This window comes from Podarcis pityusensis, assembly GCF_964106645.2.
Source record: "Podarcis pityusensis genome assembly, chromosome: 17".
NCBI classification, from domain to species: Eukaryota; Metazoa; Chordata; class Lepidosauria; order Squamata; family Lacertidae; genus Podarcis; species Podarcis pityusensis.
In genome coordinates, this window is record NC_138042.1 from 32464924 (window position 1) to 32486800 (window position 21877).

Sequence of the window (21877 nt, forward strand, 5' to 3'; positions counted from 1 at the left end):
TAGGCGGGTTCTGGGTAGTTTTGTTGAGGTATCGAGGCGTGCGGGGGAAGAGACTGGCCAAGCGAGTGGGTTGGAATGCGCGCGCATTCGCTCTCATAGTCCCGCCCGTTCTGCGCAGGCGCCCCAACCTAGTTGCAACCACGTGATTGGGAATAGTTGTTCCTCCTCCTCCTCTCTCGCCCCCCCTCCTCCTCCCCACCCCCCGTCTTCTTACTTGCAGGCCGTTGGAGGAAGGAGAAATTTTAGGCGGGAAAAGCTGCGCCTCCTGCCTCGCGCCCCCGCGGCCTACCGCGCGCCGGGAAGCGCCAGGCGACGGCGGAGGCGAGTGAGTGGCTTTTGCTCTTCTTCGCGGTTCGCTGAGGCAGCAGGGGCCGGGCGGGGCGGGGCGGGGAAGCGGGGCGAGAGGGAGCTGGGCGGGGGTGAAGCCCCTCGAGGGAGGAGTGGAGGCGGGGGGATGGGAGAGGCCTCTGGCGGCAGAGCCCCAGGCGGGAAGCCGCTTTTGCTGAGGGGAAAGAGGTTTGACAGAGCCGCGCATCCTGCCAGGGGCCCTTCAGCGTTTCCTCCCTGGCCCTTTCCTCCCTCCACCGACACCCCCGCCTCTCTTTTCATCTCTCTTCATATATTATATAATGCAGTGACTCCGCAGAGCCACGAATCAACAATGATCGGCGTTTATATAACGTGATTTTTTTATTCAAAGCGTTTCGGGCATAATTAATCCGTCTCACAGCCAGCGGCGTAGCGTGGGTTGTCAGCACCCGGGACAAGGCAAGTAATTTGCGCCCCCTAACCCGGGGCAAGGCAAGTAATTTGCGCCCCCTAGCCCGGGGCAAGGCAAGTAATTTGCACCCCCTAACCCCTAACCTGCCGCCGCTGCCAGCTTCTTCTTGCTGCTGCCTGGGCTGGTCTGGTGTGGTTCTCTCCCGCGCTCAGCGCTGCGCTGGGCGGCCGCAGCACTGTCCCTCCCCCAGATAGTCCCTCGCTCTCTCTCCGCACCGCACGCCTGGCACCCACCCCCTCCACAGTGGGCGGCGACCCAGCGGCTCGGATCGGATTCGCACAGCCAGCACTGCAGTGAGAGAGAGTGAGTGAGCCAGGTAGGGGCAGAGAGCTGCGAGTGCGAGCGCCCCCCCCCCAGATGTTGTGCCCGGTGCGGCCGGCCCCCCTGCACCCCCCACGCTACGCCACTGCTCACAGCAGTTTAATGGGTGAGCTGTGAACTGATGGTAGTTTTGGTGTGGCTTGCAAATGTAAAATCCAGGTGGAGAAAGACAAGGCAGGGGTGTGAACTTAAAATAAAATATTGGGGATGGGGGGCTAGGTAAGCCTTGCCCAGCATGACGAGATGTGGCACATGCACACCATATGAATGGCAATGCCCATCAACGCTGGAGGCACCTGGGCCCCTCAAATGTTTTATTGGAGGGGGCTTAAGGGACCTCAGCCCCCAGTTCAGTGGTACCTTGGGTTAAGTACTTAATTCGTTCCGGCGGTCCGTACTTAACCTGAAACTGTTCTTAACTTGAAGCACCACTTTAGCTAATGGGGCCTGGCACAGCCACGCGATTTCTGTTCTCATCCTGAAGCAAAGTTCTTAACCTGGGGTAATATTTCTGGGTTAGCAGAGTCTGTAACCTGAAGCGTATGTAACCTGAAGCATATGTAACCTGAGGTACCACTGTAGTTGGCTCCTACCATCACAGGGATGCGGGTGGCGCTGTGGTCTAAGCCACAGACCTTGGGCTTGCCGATCAGAAGGTCGGCGGTTTGAATCCCTGCGACGGGGTGAGCTCCCATTGCTCGGTCCCTGCTCCTGCCCACCTAGCAGTTCGAAAGCATGTCAAAGTGCAAGTAGATGAATAGGTCCGGCGGGAAGGTAAACGGCGTCTCTGTGCACTGCTCTGGTTCGCCAGAAGCGGCTTAGTCATGCTGACCGCATGACCCAGAAGCTGTCTGCGGACAAATGCCGGCTCCCTCGGCCTGTAAAGCGAGATGAGCGCGCAAACCCAGAGTTGTCTGCGACTGGACCTAATGGTCAGGGGTACCTTTACCTTTACCTTTGCCATCACAGAATTGTAGAGTTGGAAGGGGTTCCCGCGAGTCATCTAGTCCAATCGTTTTAGAAGGGACACAGCTATAAGGGTTATTGTGAGTGTCTGCAGTTCAGAATTTACCAGTACACTGGAAGTTTAAACTGTTCTTAAAAACACCCAGCTTTTCCCAAGTGTCCAAATTGGTTTACACCACCATGTGAGAAGGTGATTTCTAGTGTGCACCTGTGGAAATATATTGGGAAATTGAATATTTTTTATTAGATTGTTATCCTCCAATTGAAGGCAAGGTGTCCAAACAACATCAAAGTTAAAATGCAAACATTTTAACAGTTAAAATGCATTTCAGTAGTATGAGAAATCAAGATATACCGTCTAATGCACCATCAAATCTAATGCACACCTCAATTTTCAGAACCGTGAAACCAAAAGAAGTATTTGCTGGCGAATGTAAATGTGCCATTGAATCTAACACCTTAATTTTTGCAACGTAATTGGCCCAAAAAGGTGAGCATTAGATTCGAGTAAATACAGTAGATTTATATTGAATAAAAGTCAAAAGAGCTACTATGTTGCAGTAACTATATATAAACAAAGTATCTCTGTTCAGCATGCAGTGTATATAATATAGTATTTTGTTATGGCCATTCTAGTGTTTATAAAACCGATGGTTTTGTTTATTGCAGAATTGAACTGAGGAAATAATATAGCAATCTTTCCCAGTTTGCATCTGTATTAGACTTGGTTTTAGTTGTTTTCATTTTATTGGTTGTGTGTTTGCCTCCTTGTGCTTCTTTGGGAGGAAGGGCACGCTATAAATTTAATAAGTAAATAAATTACTTTTCCACAAACTTTGAAATTGTTACCTTTCAGCATAGAAATTTTCAAATTCTTTCTGAATTCCTTAATTTGTGAGCCACTACTAAGCTGTGACTGTTTTCAGTGTAAGGCTGATGTTTAGGTCCGCCTGGAAGAAGCGGACCATTTGGATCCCTTCCAGTCGGGATTCAGGCCTCATCATGGGACTGAAACTGCCTTGGTCGCACTGGTTGATGATCCTCGGCGGGCTAGGGACAAAGGTGAGAGCTGTTTCCTAGTTCTGCTGGATCTCTCAGCGGCGTTTGATACCATCGACCATAACATCCTTCTGGACCGTCTTTAGGGGCTGGGAGCTGGGGGCACTGTCATACAGTGGTTCCGCTCCTTCCTCCTGGGCCGTCTTCAGAAAGTGGTGGTGGGGGATGAGTGTTCAGACCCCTGGGCTCTCACTTGTGGGGTGCCTCAGGGTTCTGTCCTCTCCCCCATGCTTTTCAACATTTACATGCAGCCGCTGGGAGAGATCATCAGGAGGTTTGGGCTGGGTGTTCATCAGTATGCGGATGATATCCAGCTCTACCTCTCTTTTAAATCAGAACCAGTGAAGGCGGTGAAGGTCCTGTGTGAGTGTCTGGAGGCAGTAGGAGGATGGATGGCGGCTAACAGATTGAGGTTGAATCCTGACAAGACAGAAGTACTGTTTTTGGGGGACAGGAGGCGGGCAGGTGTGGAGGCTTCCCTGGTCCTGAATGGGGTAACTGTGCCCCTGAAGGATCAGGTGCGCAGCCTGGGAGTCATTTTAGACTCACAGCTGTCCATGGAGGCACAGGTCAATTCTGTGTCCAGGGCAGCTGTTTACCAGCTCCATTTGGTACGTAGGCTGAGACCCTATCTGCCTGCGGACTGTCTCGCCAGAGTGGTGCATGCTCTGGTTATCTCCCGCTTGGACTACTGCAATGCACTCTACGTGGGGCTACCTTTGAAGGTGACTCGGAAACTAGAACTAATCCAGAATGCAGCAGCTAGACTGGTGACTGGGGGTGGCCGCCGAGACCATATAACACCGGTCTTGAAAGACCTACATTGGCTCCCAGTACGTTTCCAAGCACAATTCAAAGTGTTGGTGCTGACCTTTAAAGCCCTAAACGGCCTCGGTCCAGTATACCTGAAGGAGCGTTTCCACCCCCATCGCTCTGCCCGGACGCTGAGGTCCAGCGCCGAGGGCCTTCTGGCGGTTCCCTCATTGCGAGAAGCAAAGCTACAGGGAACCAGGCAGAGGGCCTTCTCGGTAGTGGCGCCCACCCTGTGGAACGCCCTTCCAGCAGATGTCAAAGCGATAAACAACTACCTGATATTCAGAAGACATCTTAAGGCAGCCCTGTTCAGGGAAGTTTTTAACGTGTGATATTTTACTGTATTTTTGGTTTCTATGGAAGCCGCCCAGAGTGGCTGGGGAGGCCCAGCCAGATGGGCGGGGTATAAATAATAAATTATTATTATTATTATTATTTAGGAAACACTGCTCTAGAAAGTAATCCAATGTTTTTGGAAGATGAGAAAGTCAGAGCTGGTGGCCTATAATTTTGGTCAATAAACAGGGCAGCTCTTTTTTCTAACTGGTGTTATTTCTAACTCCTACACACTCCCATCAGGCTATTGGCGTGATCACAAAAGTTCTTGTTTTCCTTCTCCCAGCCAGCAGATCCTTCACCAATCTTTGTTGGATATTGCTGATGCAAAACTGTAATTAGGGAGAGAGGAAAGAATGTTCAGGAATCACTTAAAAAAAGGTGTGTGTTCTCTACTAAAAGATCTGTGTAATAGAATAAACAAGTGTTTCAAGCTAGATTTATTTTCATTCAGAATTCCTCATGATACGCCTTTTCCATTTACCAGACAAAATTCTATGTTCCTAAGAATTCATAATGGAAACACACAAGTTTCACTTCTCATTTGGTGTATGGTTCATGTGAAAACTTGTTCCAGTAGATTGTTAGAAGATTAGAAAGGATTTTTATCTCTTCTAGGATGCTGGGCACATGTGGCATGCAGAAATGTCACCAAGAGGCTCTGAAAAAGAATCGTGTTTCCCTAGCAAAGCAGCTAGTTTTGAAGGAACTGATGGAACACCTCATAGAAAAGGATGTGATCACTGAAGCAATGATGGAGATGATACAGGTACAATTACTCTTGTCAGCAACTGGAATTAAAAGTTTAATTATCCAAAATTATCGTTGCTGTTTATGCTTCTAAGTGCCGCAATTATTCCTGCGTGTCAAATGAGATCAGTAGTATTTGGCAGCAAATAACTAGATAAAACAGATGTCATAGACTAAGACTGGTAATTAGGGATGGGTAGATCTATCTATTTCCAGTCCATTTCCCATGTGTACATTTAGAAGTCCATTCTGTCTGCAATTTTCTTTTCAATTCAGTTTTTGGTATGCATACTTTATATGCCTTGTGCTATGTTTTTGAAACGGAAAACCATACCACAAAATTGGAGAAGTGCAAAAACCAACCCCCGTATTATTCCAAGTGAAATCAGGGTAGTTTGCTTAACAATATGGACTCAGCTTCTTATGTGGTAAGAACTGCCTGAAAGTGACCTTTTTAAGATGGAAAAGGGTTAGTACCCTCTGTTTTCAGACTCAGTGTGCTCCAGAAGACTAAGGTAGCCCTTCTAAGAAAAATATATAGGGTAGGCTAATAACTTTCAAGGACATTTGTGAGGCTGGGCTAAAGAGCAAGAGAATGAACAGAAATGAGGCGCTTGGCTAAGTTCTAAAAGCCCATGCTGGCATAAGTAATCAAACAACTATTGATCCAAGCACCCCTTTTGTCACTTATGTCTCAGTAGCTCCTAAAAGTTAACTTTTTAAAAACAAGTGTTTGCATTACAGAGCATCATGCCTCTTAAAACACTGGGTGCTATTGAAGTATTCCCATTCTATCATCATCTCTGTTTGCAGGAGTCCAGCTGTGTTGTTGGATGATGCAGACTTAACCAATAAATTGAAATAATGTAGAATGCTGGAAAGGGAAATAATTTTTCCAGTTCGCAAGCTGTGAGGCAGACTTTTCCAGTAAATCACAAACATTTTTATTTCTATGTATTTCTAAAGAACCAATATTTTAATATAAATGTATGTTAAACTATCAAGGGGATGCCAACTTCTTTGTGTGTGAATCTGTGTTAGAAACTGAGATATGAAAGCTAGGAGCTAAATGGCACCTTAAACCTAGGTTATGGGCACAATTTATTTAGACACACTTTTTTATAACAAGAATACAAAGCTGACTGAATGAACCACAGCTAAAATCTTATGTTCATTTTTCACATGGTCTAGTCCTCATCCAAAGACTGCAAAAAATAAAGCCATGCTTCCCCTGTCCACCCCCATAATATTCTTAAGAGGATCGCTTCTCTAGTCTTCAGAGTGTGGCTGGAAGTGGGAAGGCAGAAGAAGGCCCTCCTTTCTGTCCACTGTGCAGTTTTAATCTGAAATCATAGGCACAGTACTGTACTACGCCCAGAGCTCAGAAATTGCTTGTGCTAATGAAATTCTCTGTCACAAAATGTGCCTAGAACAATGGGAGTTTCGAACACTGGTGTGAATAAATGTGTAAAGTGTGATTGTCTGATTCACCCTGAGTAACGTTATATAGGGGTTTTTTTTTAGCAGCTGCTCTGTGTTTTGCGTAACATGACTTGGCCAGGCGTTATGTCTTGGGTATGGCGGATATATTCAAAGAGCCATATAACCAAACCAGCCCTCTTGTGAGAACCTCCCAAAGCCCAGTAAGCAAGGCAGACAGCTTAAGAACTCTTTCTGTGCTGGTGCAAAAGGAGCTTTTAAACTCCTTGCCTTATGTGCAAGTTGCGGGATTTCAGCTGGCCATCTTAAAACCATGTAGGCTTGAAATCACACAAGTTAATTGCGTGCAAGATGTGATTATTCCTTGATGTAAAATATTTAATCCTCCCTGTGCAAGTTCCTTGGAGGTTTCTGTACAGGGTTGCTATATGGGAGACAAAAGGAGGAAAGAATAGTGAAATTGAATATATTTATTAAATGTATGTTAACATTTGCATGATTCCATTCTTTCAAATTAGGCAGCAATCCTAGTATACACACTAAGGAGTTCTAGATATAGGTAGGTAGCCGTGTTGGTCTGCTGTAGTCAAAGCAAAATTTTTTAAAAAAAAAATCCTTCCAGTAGCACCTTAAAGACAACTAAGTTTGTTATTGGTATGACCTTTCATGCACATGCACACTTCTTCAGATACGCTGAAAGAGAAGTCACCAGACCTTTATATAATAGTAAGAGAGTGGGAAGGGGTATTACTCAGAAGGGTGATGGGAATGGGTGATTGGCTGAAAGGTGTGGTAAACCAGTTGACAACGACTGCAATTGGTCTTACAGGAAAAAGGAAGGGGTGAGATGGCCAAAAATAGCTTTATCATGTATAGTGAGATAAGAATCCAATGTCTCTATTCAGATCAGGTCTCTCCATGGTTTTGAGTCTGGTAATAAGTTGTAATTCAGCAACTTCTCTTTCCAGTCTATTTCTGAAATTCTTTTGTAATATTACAGCTACTTTGAGATCTTGTATAGAATGTCCTGGGAGATTGAAGTGTTCTCCTACTGGCTTCTCTGTCTTGTGATTCCTGATGTCAGAAACGAAGGAGTGAGATTCATTCAACTCAGTGAGAGTTGCTTCTGAGTAGATACGTACGGGATTGCCAGGGTGAGAGCACTTCAAAGCTCCATAGGAACGATGTTGGTTCACCTATCCAATTCAGTGATCTTTTAACATGTTTGGTTTTTTTTCTGAATTCAGGGCAAGTCTGGAAGTTTTAGCCAAAACATAGAATTCTTGAACCTGCTCCCAAAGAGGGGTCCCAAAGCCTTCTCAGCTTTCTGTGAAGCTTTACAAGAAACCAAACAGCAGCACTTAGTGGAAATGCTCCTGAGCACCATTCCCAGCCATAGCAACGGGAATGCAAGGGTAAGGAAGGATCAAATAAAAATGGGGTGGGGGGGACCCCATATTAGTTTAGTGATCTCCTGTTGTCCTCTCCATGCTCCTGAATACCCTCACTTCTATTTTTGTTGTTATGCTGGAGTGGCACATGATTCCTGTGGTGTTTTATATGATAATTATTTTTTGGGGATGTGTGTTGGGAGGGGGAGTAAATACATTTACACACCTGGCTTGAAATGAATATTCCCCAAAAGAGGACCAGGAATCCTAACTTCAATAGATATACACTTACATGTGTCTTATCTTTTCTGTGCTTTGTGTAAAGACTACCTAGGATGATTGGTGTGTGTATAGATACCCAGTAGACAGAAGGTGGTTCTTTTCCTTTACATCTCTGTATTTCTGTTTAATAATGCTGTGTGGACTCTTTCAGCTGAATTCTGGCTATGAGGAAAAGCTGCCATTTCCTATATCTGAATCAGAAATCTCTCAAAAAAGGCCACGGTGGCAACTTGGTAAGTTTATTTTTGTGAAATGTGACTATTGCAATTGTAATGGCTAAAAACTTCCTTTTGTTGTTTACTAGCATTCTATTTAATCTGACAAACAAAGAACAAAAGAAAGAAGATTTCTGTTGTGTGGGTAGGAAAATGCATGTGGATTTTCCAGTATTGCCTTTGGTTAAGAAAAGATCAAGCATTTTTGTTAGGTAAGAGCAAGCCTGAAAACGTTTAGCCCCAAGGAGCTATTTTTTAAATATATTAATAACAAAAGTCAGAGATCAGTGTGCAAGGCTTTTGTAATCCAAAATAGATTTCCACCACCTTTGCTTTTGTTATGGCAGCCACATGGTGGTGGTGCTGCTTTATTTGTTTGGAATATTTATATATTCCTCCCTCATAAAGGCTATTTTTAGTAGTTGGATACTATAGGATACTTTGAAAATTGCCAGAATGTGTCCACTGATGAAATGCTATTTTTGCTTGAAATATCTATTTGAGCCAAGAATAATGTGTAGAAAAGATAGTATATATGAAATCACATAAAGATAGGCAACTTGTGGCCTATTTTTTCAGACTCAGCCTATGAAACAATATTATCTGACCAAATGCAGCCTTCAAAATTGTAATGAAAGGTTGCCTGCAATTCCATTTATAAGGAGAAATTCCCACTTTAATATTACACTTGTTTCTTTGTTTTGGATGTTATGCTCCAAACTGTAGTTGCTTTCTTTTGTGGTGTAGTTGCTTTTGGGACCTGGGGGCACATTCAGAAATGTAATAAACTGTTGTGAGCACCACAAAATGCCCAATTGGTGTTGCTCAGAAATGAGCCAAACACACATAAAAAAGACAAATAAACAGACAAAAAAGTTGGCTCTTCACCTACCACCCCAACAACAAGCTAAAAAAGCACAATTTTTTAAATTAAAAATTGTCCAAAACTGGGAGAGGCAAGAGGCTTTGGGGTGCAATGGGGGGCTTTGGGGTGCCATGAGCGCACCATTTTGGGGACGCAGGTTGCTTGGAAAATAAATGCTGCAAAGGGCTCTTGTATTTTCCTCTTGTTTTACTTGTATCTCATGCATATCGTTCATGGCCAGACTTCTTTGAGGGAAATTGTTTTCTCCCTATATATTTTGAAGGGACAGAGATATATTTTAAATAAATTAGATATAAATAAAATTAAAGAGAAGAATGTGCCTGAGATTCACATCTCCATAACAGAAATACTTAAAACTAGGTGACATGTGTTTTTAATAAAACGTGGCTGGGATGTGTGGCAAATTGTATTTCAGTCCCCAGACTATTGTTTTCAGAACGGTGGCTCTTAAGAATACAATATATTGACTATAACGTTCTTATATTTTCCATGCAAAAAGCTGACCTATTTTTTACATCCAAATTTTATGGCCAGGTCTCTTGGTTTCGGTTGCATCCTGCTGATCTTCTAAATTGCAAACTGTTTTATTATTAACTAGCAACCAAATAAATTATTCAGTATATGCGTTTTTTATCCATGACTATTAACAATAGCTGTAACACAGAAATAATCACAAAACTATAATTGGTTGCCATTAGTCATTATATTTGGCAGGTTGCACAGGGCAAGGTGCCTAGACTTGAGCAAGTCATAGGAGTTTAACTTATGTATTAACCAGCTATGGCGAACCAGTGGCTCTCCAGATGTTATTAGGGTCCAACTCCCATCAACCCCAGCCAACATGGGTTATGGTCACAGAGGATGGGTGCTGTAATCCAAGAACATTTGGTGGGTTTTTCTAAAATGTGGCTCTGTCTGTGTTTCACTGGTAGCCTCAACCCTTTCTCTCCTTGATATAGTCCCAACAAATGCCTATTTGAAGTTGCTACTTCCTCTTCAAAGAAATGCTCCATTGGTGTCAATGGGGGTTTCCCTTGAAATGTAGAAAGCAGCATCAGAGAGGCTATTTTTGTTAGCACCATAGTAGGGAGAGAATTAGAGAATTGTAGAGATGGAAGGGAACACCAGGACCACCTAGTCTAACCCCTTCAGTATTGGAATATTTTGCCCAACATGGGGCTTGAACCCACAACCCTGAGATTAAAGGGCCGCATGCTCTACCAACTGAACTATCCCTCAGAGCTAGAAAGTAAATTTGCCTACTCCATCTCCACAGCCATGAGGCTTCTGCAGCAAATGCTGCCTTCATAACAAAAAATGCACACTAATTACATTCATACACTTTATATCAAGTCTGATTTAACCCTGAGATTCTCCCCACTTAATTAATTAATATACACATATGTTCTAAATATCACAAAAAGTGGTGTTTTAAAAAGCTACATAAACATGCATTTGATTTGCAATCTTTTTGATCTCTTTACTGTAACTGGGAAGTCCATTCTGGACTTACTCCTCCGGTGCTTAAAAAATTGGCGGGTTATATTATTAATCTGGTATCCCTAAATAGTTGTAAATGCCAAGTTTACACCTGCACAGAAGTTATTTTGTTGCTCAGCCACTTAACATTTTGGTTGTTGGCCTGTGTCTCAGCAGAACCAGTGGAGCATTCTTTGGATGATGGAGATGGTCCTCACTATCCTCAGGTGAAGCTATGCACCCCAGAATTCTATCATGAGCATGAGCACATGGTGAGTATCCTGAAGGGTGGAAGTTTAGGGTCCCCCCCCCAACAAGCATTGGGTGCTTTTATTGGTAATCTGCAGAAAGCCAGCTTCAAAATGTGAAATAAATGCCTGTTCAGGGGATGACATGTTTTTTACTTTCGCATGCAGTTCTAAGAACATGAGCCATCCCAAACAGAAAAATAGAGGCAGGTGGTTTAATAAGTTTTATTTTGATGTGTGCTTCTCTTTTAGATACCCGTATTTTCTTCCCAAAGGCACTTACATATTTTCGTAGGAGCTTATGCCATTTCTGAGTCCAGTTCTTAAAGTGTGATAGCATGAGTTCCATTGCAGTCATTTGATTTAAGTATCCTTCCCTTACAGTCTCTGCCAGGCATTCTCTTCTCACTGGTGCTTCTACCAGACTGGGACATTTTTTTCTAATTCTTTAGGCAAAAGAATAAAGTTCTTTTAAAATCATCATTAAATTTCTAAATGGAAATCCTGTACACTGATAGAAACAAATATGAACTTGTTTGAGCGTTAGCATGAAACCTTACATTGCTGGGATTTTTCTGGCCATTAGCCTATAAATCCTTTTAAACTACAGTGTTTTTTCTGCTATAAATGTAAGGTGTCCTCTCCCTTTGTGTTTATTTATGTAGGTATGCAACAGGATTCTGACTGTCATGAATAAGTATCTTGTGATTTTGCTGTTTTACATAATATACCAGGAATCTGGATCCATCAGGTTACCTGTTTTTCACAGGCATACAGGATGAAATCACACCCACGGGGCTTGGCGCTGATACTTAGCAACGTGCATTTTAGCAGTGAGACGGACCTAGAGTTCCGTTCTGGTGGCAATGTTGACCAAGCTGCCCTAGAAATGCTCTTCAGACATCTTGGGTACCAAGTGATGGTACGGCATGATCAAACTGCACAGGTGAGCCCTGAGAATGGAACAAGCATGATGAATGTCTCCATCCTGGAAGTCATTTTTTATAATTGGCTCCTCACAATAAATTGGGTAACTGACATCATTTCTAATGTGAATCTGGGTATACTGGAGCAAGCATTTTATGTATACTAAGGACTGTATTTCCATGCAGAATTTTTATCTCTACTACTATCTAGATAGTATAATTTACTGTATTTTTATTAAGTACTTTATTTAGTTTGTTTTATTAGCAAATTCGTTTATTTTAACACGTTTCCCTTACATTACTCTCACACACGTTCAATAAAAATCTACAGAAAATTGCTTAGTGCAGTAACTTTGTTATAGTGATTAAATAACTTTGGTCCCCCAGAATTGTAGAGGCTGGGCACAGCAACCAGAAGTTTCTCTAAGCCTTTGCTAGACAGCCAGTGCCACTTGGGCTGTTTCTGCCATCAGGAGTCTTCTGCTTCCTACTCTGGAGTCAGTGCATGTGGTTAGTAGAGGCCCCAGGAAGACTGGCTGGCTGGTTACAGAATTTTAGAAATTACTATCTCTGAATACTTGGATTAAACAGAATATAAAATCTTAAAATTCTCTGGAAATTGGGCCCATGTTCAACCGTTTTTGATAATTAATTAGCCCTCTTTGGCTCCCCATTAAGCTTGTTACTGGTACATGGCTTTGCTCTGTTAATTGTGCCTTTCCCACTTCTCTGGTATTTGCAGTTTCAGGGATTGCTGATTTTAGTTATCTCTTTTCTCAGGAAATGCATAAGGAGTTGGAAAACTTTTCAAAGCTTCCAGACCACCGAATTGTAGATTCCTGCATAGTATCACTTCTCTCACATGGCATAGAGGGTGGGGTCTATGGAGTGGATGGCAAACTGCTTCAGGTAATTTACCTTTGTGGATTCCTCCTTTGAGTAGGGCGTGGTCATTTAAGGATGATGAAATTGGCAACCAGCTACTGACAAATAAAGTTATAATAGATTCTGGCCTGAAGCAGAAATGAAGGTATTTCTAGAAGTTGGAAAGCAATTAATGGAAACATATAGGAGCAGAATGTATATTTGAATGATATTTAGAATATTGTGATTGCTTGCCTATTTCATTGCCACCCTTCAATATAAATATTCTCATGATGATTTACAGAATAACATATATAACAATTAAAAAGCATGATTCAGATAAAACCGGTTTAGCAGTTTTTTCTAACAAATGTTTACTGTGGTTTTTTTCCCCAGCTGCAGGAGATTTTCAGGCTCTTTGATAACGCAAACTGCCCTAGGCTTCAGAATAAGCCCAAAATGTTCTTCATTCAAGCATGCCGGGGAGGTACGTAACCCAAGGAGAAGGGTATGGGGGTGGGGTTACCTGTGCTTCACAAACATTCTCCATTCTACACAGCTTGCGCTCAACTCTCCTCTTTGCTTCTCTCAGGTATAAGCGGAACCCACATTCACCTCCCTGCCTTGCTGTTGCCACTACCTCTCTCTGTAAGTGCTTCTCACTCTGCATGGCATGTGGTCAGCAGATTGCAGACCCTGCAGCACCGTGACAAAGGGGAGCTTTGTAATAATTCCCATATCTTGCATGTGTGGTGTGGGGCGGTTAGCCACACTAATCATAACCCAGCATGGAGATTTTACCTGCATCCTGGAACTTGATCACAGTTGCTCTTTGGTCTGGTCTATAGATTTCCGTATCTTTTCTGGATCTGGGGGAAATGAAAAAAGCAGCAGTCCGAGGGCCAGTCACCCACCTTCCATAACATAAAACAAGCACTATGAATTTCTTTGAAGAGAGATTCTATTGAAAAACTCTTTTATGAAGTTCCTTAAAACCAGATGGGGAACAGGGTCTTCAGCTGCATTTAGAGCATGTACAAGAAAATTTAGACATTCAAAGCTTAATGTCACCGTCTTCAGTGACATGATCCTTCATGGAAGAAACTCTTAAGTCCATTGAAAGGAATTTTGGAAGAAAAGTACCAAGAAACACAAGAGGGGCATAAGCTTCTTGGCATAAACTTTCTAGCACATCTTCCAATTATACTGTGTTTTAAGCGACCGTAATTTGTATAGGAGATGATGGGAGATTCACAAAACAGGTCACTTTCCTTAGCCATTTGAGGCCATGCTGGAACATAAGCCTACAAGAAATGTAGTATTACTTCCCAGTAACCTTACTAATTCAAGCACAGAACCTTAATGAATCCGCCCCTTCAGCAAAGGAAAGGCTCCCAGAGTGGCTTCGAGTTCTTAAATGTAATAAAACTAACATGTACACGCACCACCTCTTTTCTACCTTGCTCCAAGCTTGTGCTTTTCTTTCTTAATTGCCTCCCTCACATTTTATTTCCCTCACCGCCTGCCCCACCAGCAAATGTCACTACAAGTGCCTCTGGGGCTAATGTTCTCCCAGTTGTTTTTCTGGTCTGAGAGAGAAGGAAGGGGGGTCAGTTTGCTCTTGATGCTCCTTTTAAAACACCACTCTGCTCGACTTTGACCTCAAATTAATGCAAGAAGCGATCCCAAAATGGTGTATTCAATGGGACTGAGACACCCAGAAGTGGGATTTAGGCCTTCCAAGTTAACAATCACATTTCCAACTGTGGATTATCCATCTTCAAGAAATTCTTAACATAGAAGCCTAAGTTCTTCCAAAATTCAGTTCTTGTGCCTCTGCTTGGTGGCTTCAGCAAGCATTTCAAAACTGAATAAGCCTGTCTGGATGGGCTAAACCAAATGAAGCATTTGCAACATATTTGTGCTTGATGCAGGCCTAGTTTTTTTTTTTTTTTTAAATCTATAGACACTATAAAACCATTATGACCTGGAGATCCTTTGCACAGTATGCTTGGAGTGCATATATAGACTATATAGTCCAACTCCAACTTCTGAATAGAAAATGGTTTGAAGAAGTGAACAGTTCAGCTGAAAAGAGAAGTAATGAAAAACAGAAGCCATTCCTTTTCATCAACAGTTGAAAGTTATAGTCCTCCTTCATGCTTTTATATTTTCCTTTTCAGTCTTACCTTGATAGTGAAAAAACAACACACAGGTTTTATTCTAAGAAACAAATGGAAAATTTATAGTATCCCGGGCTCATGAAGCTACCTTGAAGGTTCTGTCTGACAGCCTCATACCTACCAAATTAAATTTCTTCTAAGCAGAAACACTGTGGTCACTTATAGAAGATTCAAGGTGCAGTTTTGCTAAATTTTGCTTAAACCTGAGTAGAGATCACTTTGATACAGGAGATTCAGGGCTATTCAGATGAGCTTTAAAGCAGCAAAATTGAAATAAATTAGTGTCTCGAAAATAAAGCAGAATTTCTGTTCTTGAAACAAGTTTTGGGCAGCAGTTTACTGTTTGGCAGTTTAATCCAATTTTGCACGTTCACTGCTGGTGGAATAAATTGTGAAAATACTTTGCAAGCATTATTTGATCAAACTTCATTTTACTGGACACCGTTAGAAACTAGCTTGAGGGTGTCACTTGAAATAGTTTGTCCTGAGTCAGATCTTCCCTTCTCGCCATGCTTTTGATAATGATGATGATTTGAAATTTTTTAATATCAAAAGTCACAGTGGCTAATGCCTGTATATGTATAGATCTTACTAGACATGTTGGTGATGCTGCTCGAGAGCAAAAATATCTGTTCTCAGTCTTTCTTAAAATGGTTTTGTGTGTCCGATTTATTAGTTGGTGGATGCTTGATGTTTTCAAAAGTTGTAATGCAATCCAAGAAGATTGTGCTGTTTGAAACCAGGCAGTTTTCATTCAAGTCTATCTAAAAAATGATCAAGGGCTCTGTCCTACATTTTTCTCATTCTTTTTATCCCCTCTAACCTATGTATACACATCTTTTGTTTAAGTTTAAGATGTATGGTGATTACAGAGGGAAAGCAGCTGGAACAACTTTTCCAAGATGTATAAATACTTTCTCTTCAGATTTTATTCCCAGATTTGCTTCGCCTCGGGTTTATACCCTTACTTAAATATGCTTAATATTACTTAATAACCTTAGTGTTTCTTTTCTTTTTTCTTGCTCTTCCTGTACATGTTGCTTTTTCCTATTTGCTCTGGCAAGATGTAGAAAGAACAAAGAGTCTGTAGCACTTTAAAGACTTAATAAATTAATTGTGACATAAACTTCCTTAGGCTGGAGTCCACTGTATCAGGTGCATGAAGTATTCTCAGTTGGTTAGTTTATGCCAATGGGGGTATAATCAATGGGATTTTCCTCTTCTATGGCAGATGATTCTCCAGGGGCTGATGGGGAAGGGGAAAGCTAAGGTGAAAACAATTGGGATTCTTAAATCAGTGCCTGGCTTACACACGACTACTTTGGACATGAGTTCCCATGTGTACCAGGGGAGTGGTACCAGCGCTTTTTGATCATTTGATTACTGCAAGGTAGATAAGTGGCTAATAAGACTATTGTAGGCAAATTTGGTTATTGTTGCCAAAAGTAAGGAGGTCAGGGAATGTAGATGATGTTCAATAGTAAACCCTACTAATTGAACATACAATCAGAAATGTACCTTTAGAAAAGATGCTTGACGGAGGTGAGTGAAATTCCTGCCTTCTTGTTTTCTCTTTATTAGATGAGACAGACCGCGGAGTGGACCAAATAGATGGAAATGAGCGTGCTGACTCCCCAGGTTGCGAAGAAAGCGATGCCAACAAGAAAGAGAATCCCAAGCTGCGTCTTCCCACTTGCTCTGATATGATATGTGGCTATGCCTGTCTGAGAGGTATCTGGAATAGTACCATAAAAGTCTTTTCGTTACGTTATTTTAATGTACTGCTCAAAGGTGGTTTTACACCTTTGAACTGAGCTGCTGTTGGTGGATCATCATGCACTTGTCCCTCTTTTTCTGCTTTGCATTGACTTTACTTACTTACTTACTTACTTACTTACAGGCACAGCTGCTATGAGAAACACCAAACGTGGGTCCTGGTATGTAGAGGCTCTGACTTCTGTGTTTGCTGAAGATTCCAGAAATACGCATGTGGCTGACATGCTTGTAAAGGTGAGCTGGGATGCTGTGCTTCACTCTTGCTTCTCAGCTAACTTCTAGAAGGTGCTGCACTCTTGAGATTCTTGTTTAACTTTTGTTGGACCTCCTGTAGCATTACTGTTCCCTTTTGGGGCCTCTGGGAAGCAAAGTGCAACTTCTGCAAACAGACATTTGATATAATTTAGGGGTGTGCTGTCAAGAGAACAAGCTGGTCATCACACTTTTCCAATAACACAAGAGACGACTCTACACATGGACATCACCAGATGGGCAGCATCGAAATCAGATTGATTATATTCTCTGCAGTCAAAGATGGAGAAGCTCTATACAGTCAGCAAAAACAAGACCTGGAGCCGACTGTGGCTCAGATCATCAGCTTCTTATAGCAAAATTCAAGCTTACCATATTTTTCGCCCGATAGGGCGCACCGGAACATAGGGCGCACCTAGTTTTTTGGGGGGGGAAATAAAGAAAAAAAAAATTATTTCCCCCCCAGGTGCGGGGCTGGGGCGGGGGAAGCCCGAGGTTCCCCAGCCCCCAGAACAGGCTGCTCTCCGCAAGCCGTGGGAGCCCTCCCGTGGCTTGCGCAGAGCTACCCGAAGCCTGGGCGCAACTGCTCAGCGTGCCCGGGCTTCGGGATGCAGGCAGCTCTGCGCAAGCCGTGGAAGCCGGGCGGCAACTCCTGCGGGCTCCCAAGGCTTGCGGATAGCTTCCTGAAGCCTGGAGAGCGAGAGCGGTCGGTGCGCACTGACCCCTCTCGCTCTCCAGGCTTCAGCGAAAGCCTGCATTCGCCCCATAGGACGCACACACATTTCCCCTTCATTTTTGGAGGGGAAAAAGTGCGTCCTATAGCGCGAAAAATACGGTAAACTGAAGAAAGTAGGAAAAACCACTGGGCCAGTAAGACAAATCCCTTATGAATACACAGTGGAAGTGAGGAACAGGTTTAAGGATTTAGATTTGGTGGACAGAGTGCCTGAAGAACTAAGGATGGAGGCTCGTAACATTATACAGGAGGCAGCAACGAAAACCATCCCAATGAAAAGGAAATGCAAGAACGCAAATTGGCTGTCCAAATAGCAAGGGAGAGGAGGCAAGCAAAATGCAAGGGAGATAGTGAAAGATACAGGAAATTGAACGCAGATTTCCAACAAATAGCAAGGAGAGACAAGAGGGCCTTCTTAAACGAGCAGTGCAAAGAAATAGAGGAAAACAACAGAATGGGAAAAACCAGAGATCTGTTCAAGAAAATTGGAGGTATGAAAGGAACATTCCGTACAAAGATTACCATAATAAAGGACAAAAGTGGAAAGGACCTAACAGAAGCAGAAGACATCAAGAAGAGGTGGCAAGAATACACAGAAGAATTATACCAGAAAGATATGGAGGTCTCGTACACCCCAGGTAGTGTGGTTGCTGACCGTGAGCCAGACATCCTGGAGAGTGAAGTCAAATGGGCCTTCGAAAGCACTGCTAATAACAAGGCCAGTGGAAGTGATGATATTCCAGCTGAACTATTTAAAATTTTAAAAGATGATGCTGTTAAGGTGCTACACTCAATATGCCAGCAAGTTTGGAAAACTCGGCAGTGGCCAGAGGATTGGAGATGATCAGTCTACAGCCCAATCCCAAAGAAGGGCAGTGCCAAAGAATGCTCCAACTACTGCACAGTTGCGCCCATTTCACATGCTAGCAAGGTTATGCTTAAAATTCTACAAGGCAGGCTTAAGCAGTATGTGGACCGAGAATTCCCAGAAGTGCAAGCTGGATTTTGATAGGGGAGTAGACCGGAAGTCTCGAGTAAACAAATATCCTGTCTGATTTGAATTTCAGTAGAGCATCTGAACCAAGATAAAAATAAATAAATAAATATTCAAAAATGAATACTGTTTTAAATTTCTAAGCCTTTCTTTTGCCTTTTGTTACCTTTTCATTTAGGTGAATGGAATGATCAAGCACCGAGAAGGTCATGCCCCAGGCACCGAGTTCCACCGCTGCAAGGAGATGTCAGAGTATTGTAGCACTCTTTGCCAGGACCTTTACTTGTTCCCAGGAATTAACTCTGTCATCTAAGGGGGCCACTGCCTCTAAGGCCAAAGTCCATGTAATACTCTGTGCCATAGGATGACCTCCTGTAGAGGTCTAGGGCTACTCTTCCCTTACAGCATTTCATATTGAAGGTAGGGGGCGCTAAGCTGTCCTGTTTAGGAAGCGGTTGACTGATGAACATATGATACTTGTTCTGTTGTTTCTAACAGTTTTTCTGATTTTATTGGGAATTTCATATGTTATCAGATACTGTGACCTATGGAAATTAGCATATAAATGTCTTTAAGTTGATTATGCCTGGCTAAGCCAGCTTTCTTACTCATTGTGCAGCCTTTTTACTCATTGTGCAAATTTCTCTAATATCACTTTTTCAGACAGACTTTGGCACCTTGTTGATGCTTGCCACCCAGTTCAGGGTTTGTAAGTATAGTGTGTTTATGTGCCAACATTGAGGTTGATGGGGAGCACCTAGGTAGCGAGTATTTATCACAAACAGGAGTGTGAGAAATAGCATTCATAAAGCTTTTATAAAACAAAAACAAAAAGCATGCTTTATAAATTGAATTTTGTTTTAAGACAAATTTGTGGGCAGCTAAGCAAATTTGGCAAAACCACTAGCTAAACTGAAAAGGAACCCTCTAAATAAATGAAGGACATGCAGACTAATAAAGGCAGTTTGGAATAGTTAGGTTATTGCTAAAGTCATTTTATATCTTTCATCACCTCCTCCCCCCCCAAAAAAATAATAATGAATACACGTGCAGTTTCTATTTTGCTAAAAAGACAACCCTCCCCAAATCTGTTCTGCTTATTTTCTCAAAGAAATTGATAATTATTAGCACAAACTCACACCAGGACTTGGAAACAATTGAAACAGGTTTCCATTCCACAAGGTGTTTCTAATTATATAACAAGTTTGTCTTTTTGACTTCTATTGTTGCTATTTCCATTCTCAATGGTAGCATACCCTGTGATGACTATTGTAGACTTGTCATTTTATTAGGAGATGTTTGCCTACACTGTATTCTGCCCACCCATCCCATGATTCCCTATTCATTGTGGGTGAAATTGATCCTCATGAGCAGAGGCATGGCTATAAGGCCCCCCCCCCAGCTGCTCAGATGCCACACATGGCTTTTTAAGGGCAAATCTACACATTGGCAGAGTTAGGGAAATCATCTCTGCATGCCCATTTGCACATCTGCTTTGCTCCTCCCGTTGTGTGAGCAAACAATTCAGGAAGTCTTCAGTTAATTATGCATTCTTTTCTCCAGTACTGTAACGGCCCCCTTTTGCGGGACCTGCCATTTTAAGAAACTCACTTGCAAAATGAGGACAATCCTCAAGAGCCAGTCTTATTTATATGTGCAAATGTATACTCCCAGTGGTGCAACAGTCCTGGCACCCAGTAGCCGCAGGTGGTCAAAAGCCTGGACTTCTAACTGGTGCGTATGTTTGCTGCAGAGGACAGGAAATGTGCTCTATTCCCTCTCCCCCACCACTTTTTTTTAAAAGTTGCATGCCACACCTAAGTTTTGCAGTTACAGTCTTGTATATTGTTGCCTTTCGGCATCCTAATAACCCTGCAGCCAAGGACTGTATGCTTAAACCAGCTGCCCTTGATCAGCCTTTATCATTCTCTTTTGCCTAAGATTTTGAAAAAATATTTTTATAGGATTTTGATATATATTTTTTAAAAACAAACATAATGGTTAGGAAAATAACATGAGGCAGAATAATCTAACAAGAGGCCAGAGGCTTAGAAGGTCCTCTTGTCCTGCCCTAGTGCAGTTGAACTGCATACCACACCTGTTGAGCAGTAGCCATTTCAGGGCCAGTGAACAGCTCAGGGTGACAACTCAAAGGTTCTTTCCTCTGAGTAAAAATAGAAAAAAAAACATGGGAGTCCTCTCTGGAAATTGGTGCTTGATAACTATACTGTGTTAGTACAGATGTCTCCTCCTAGTTTGAGAAAGGAGAGGGCAGGTCTTTGTCACTGCCACTTTTTATAAACTTTGTATATAAACTATATCTCCATGTGCCAAAATAAAAAGTGATCTTGTTTTCTAACTGGCATACTTTTTTTTTTAAAATCCACTAAGGAGGCATGGTCTCTTTCTCTATATCTGCAGTGCAACTAGGTTACAGAACAGGCCTTTTACCAAAGAGCACTGGTACAAAACATGATTGATTCTAACCCTGGAGTCATGAATGTGGGTAAAGTTTTCAGTTCTGTGTAGTTGTGAGTATGAGCCCTTTGTCTGGAGCATGGGTAGGCAAACTAAGTTCCGGGGGCTGGATCCGACCCAATCGCCTTCTCAGTCCAGCCCATGGATGGTCCAGGAATCTGCGTGTTTTTACATGAGTAGAATGTGTCCTTTTATTTAAAATGCATCTCTGGGTTATTTGTGGGGCATAGGAATTCGTTCTCCCCCCCCCCCAATATAGTCCATCCCCCACAAGGTCTGAGGGACAGTGGACCGGCCCCCTGCTGAAAAAGTTTGCTGACCCCTGAGCATTCAAAACAGGGATCCTCCTTAGTGACACCTGTGTAATCTTACGTTGCACTTGGTTGATTTTACAGGAGAGGAGTGTGGTTTATGATAGCTGTATAGATAGGGTTCTGACCTCATGTGACCACACTTAATCTTTATTAAAACCACCATGCTTGCGTGAATTTACCCCCAATAATTATAGTACTTGTTCACATGGTTGCATTGGATATGATGTCCTTTCCTCCATATCGTTATCTGGCCCACAGCATACTTTGAATTTGGAGATTGCTTATTAAGAACATCTAATGTCTTAATTTGTAAATACCCAAATTAAAGGATTTAAAAACCAAAGGAAAAGCCATTTAGGTTTTTCAGAAGAAAACAGCCAAAGAAAA

General features: G+C 42.5%; 1 protein-coding gene across 3 annotated transcripts; it reads left to right on the forward strand.

The window, feature by feature from the left end:
• Nucleotides 1–172: 172 nt before the first annotated feature.
• On the forward strand, nucleotides 173–21057 carry CASP2 (caspase 2). Of its 3 annotated transcripts, none has more exons than XM_080986911.1 (11): nucleotides 173–325; nucleotides 4895–5045; nucleotides 7714–7881; nucleotides 8291–8372; nucleotides 10894–10991; nucleotides 11737–11913; nucleotides 12674–12802; nucleotides 13154–13244; nucleotides 16522–16671; nucleotides 16841–16950; nucleotides 18877–21057. In XM_080986911.1, the coding sequence occupies exons 2-11, from the start codon at nucleotides 4896–4898 to the stop codon at nucleotides 19009–19011; spliced, it is 1290 nt and encodes a 429-aa protein (XP_080843037.1). In that variant the 5' UTR covers nucleotides 173–325; nucleotide 4895; the 3' UTR covers nucleotides 19012–21057. The 3 variants fall into 3 exon arrangements, with proteins under 3 accessions (XP_080843037.1, XP_080843036.1, XP_080843035.1); XM_080986910.1 differs by having other exon boundaries at nucleotides 178–325; nucleotides 10897–10991; XM_080986909.1 differs by lacking the exon at nucleotides 173–325 and adding an exon at nucleotides 4563–4657.
• The last annotated feature ends 820 nt before the right edge of the window (nucleotides 21058–21877 follow it).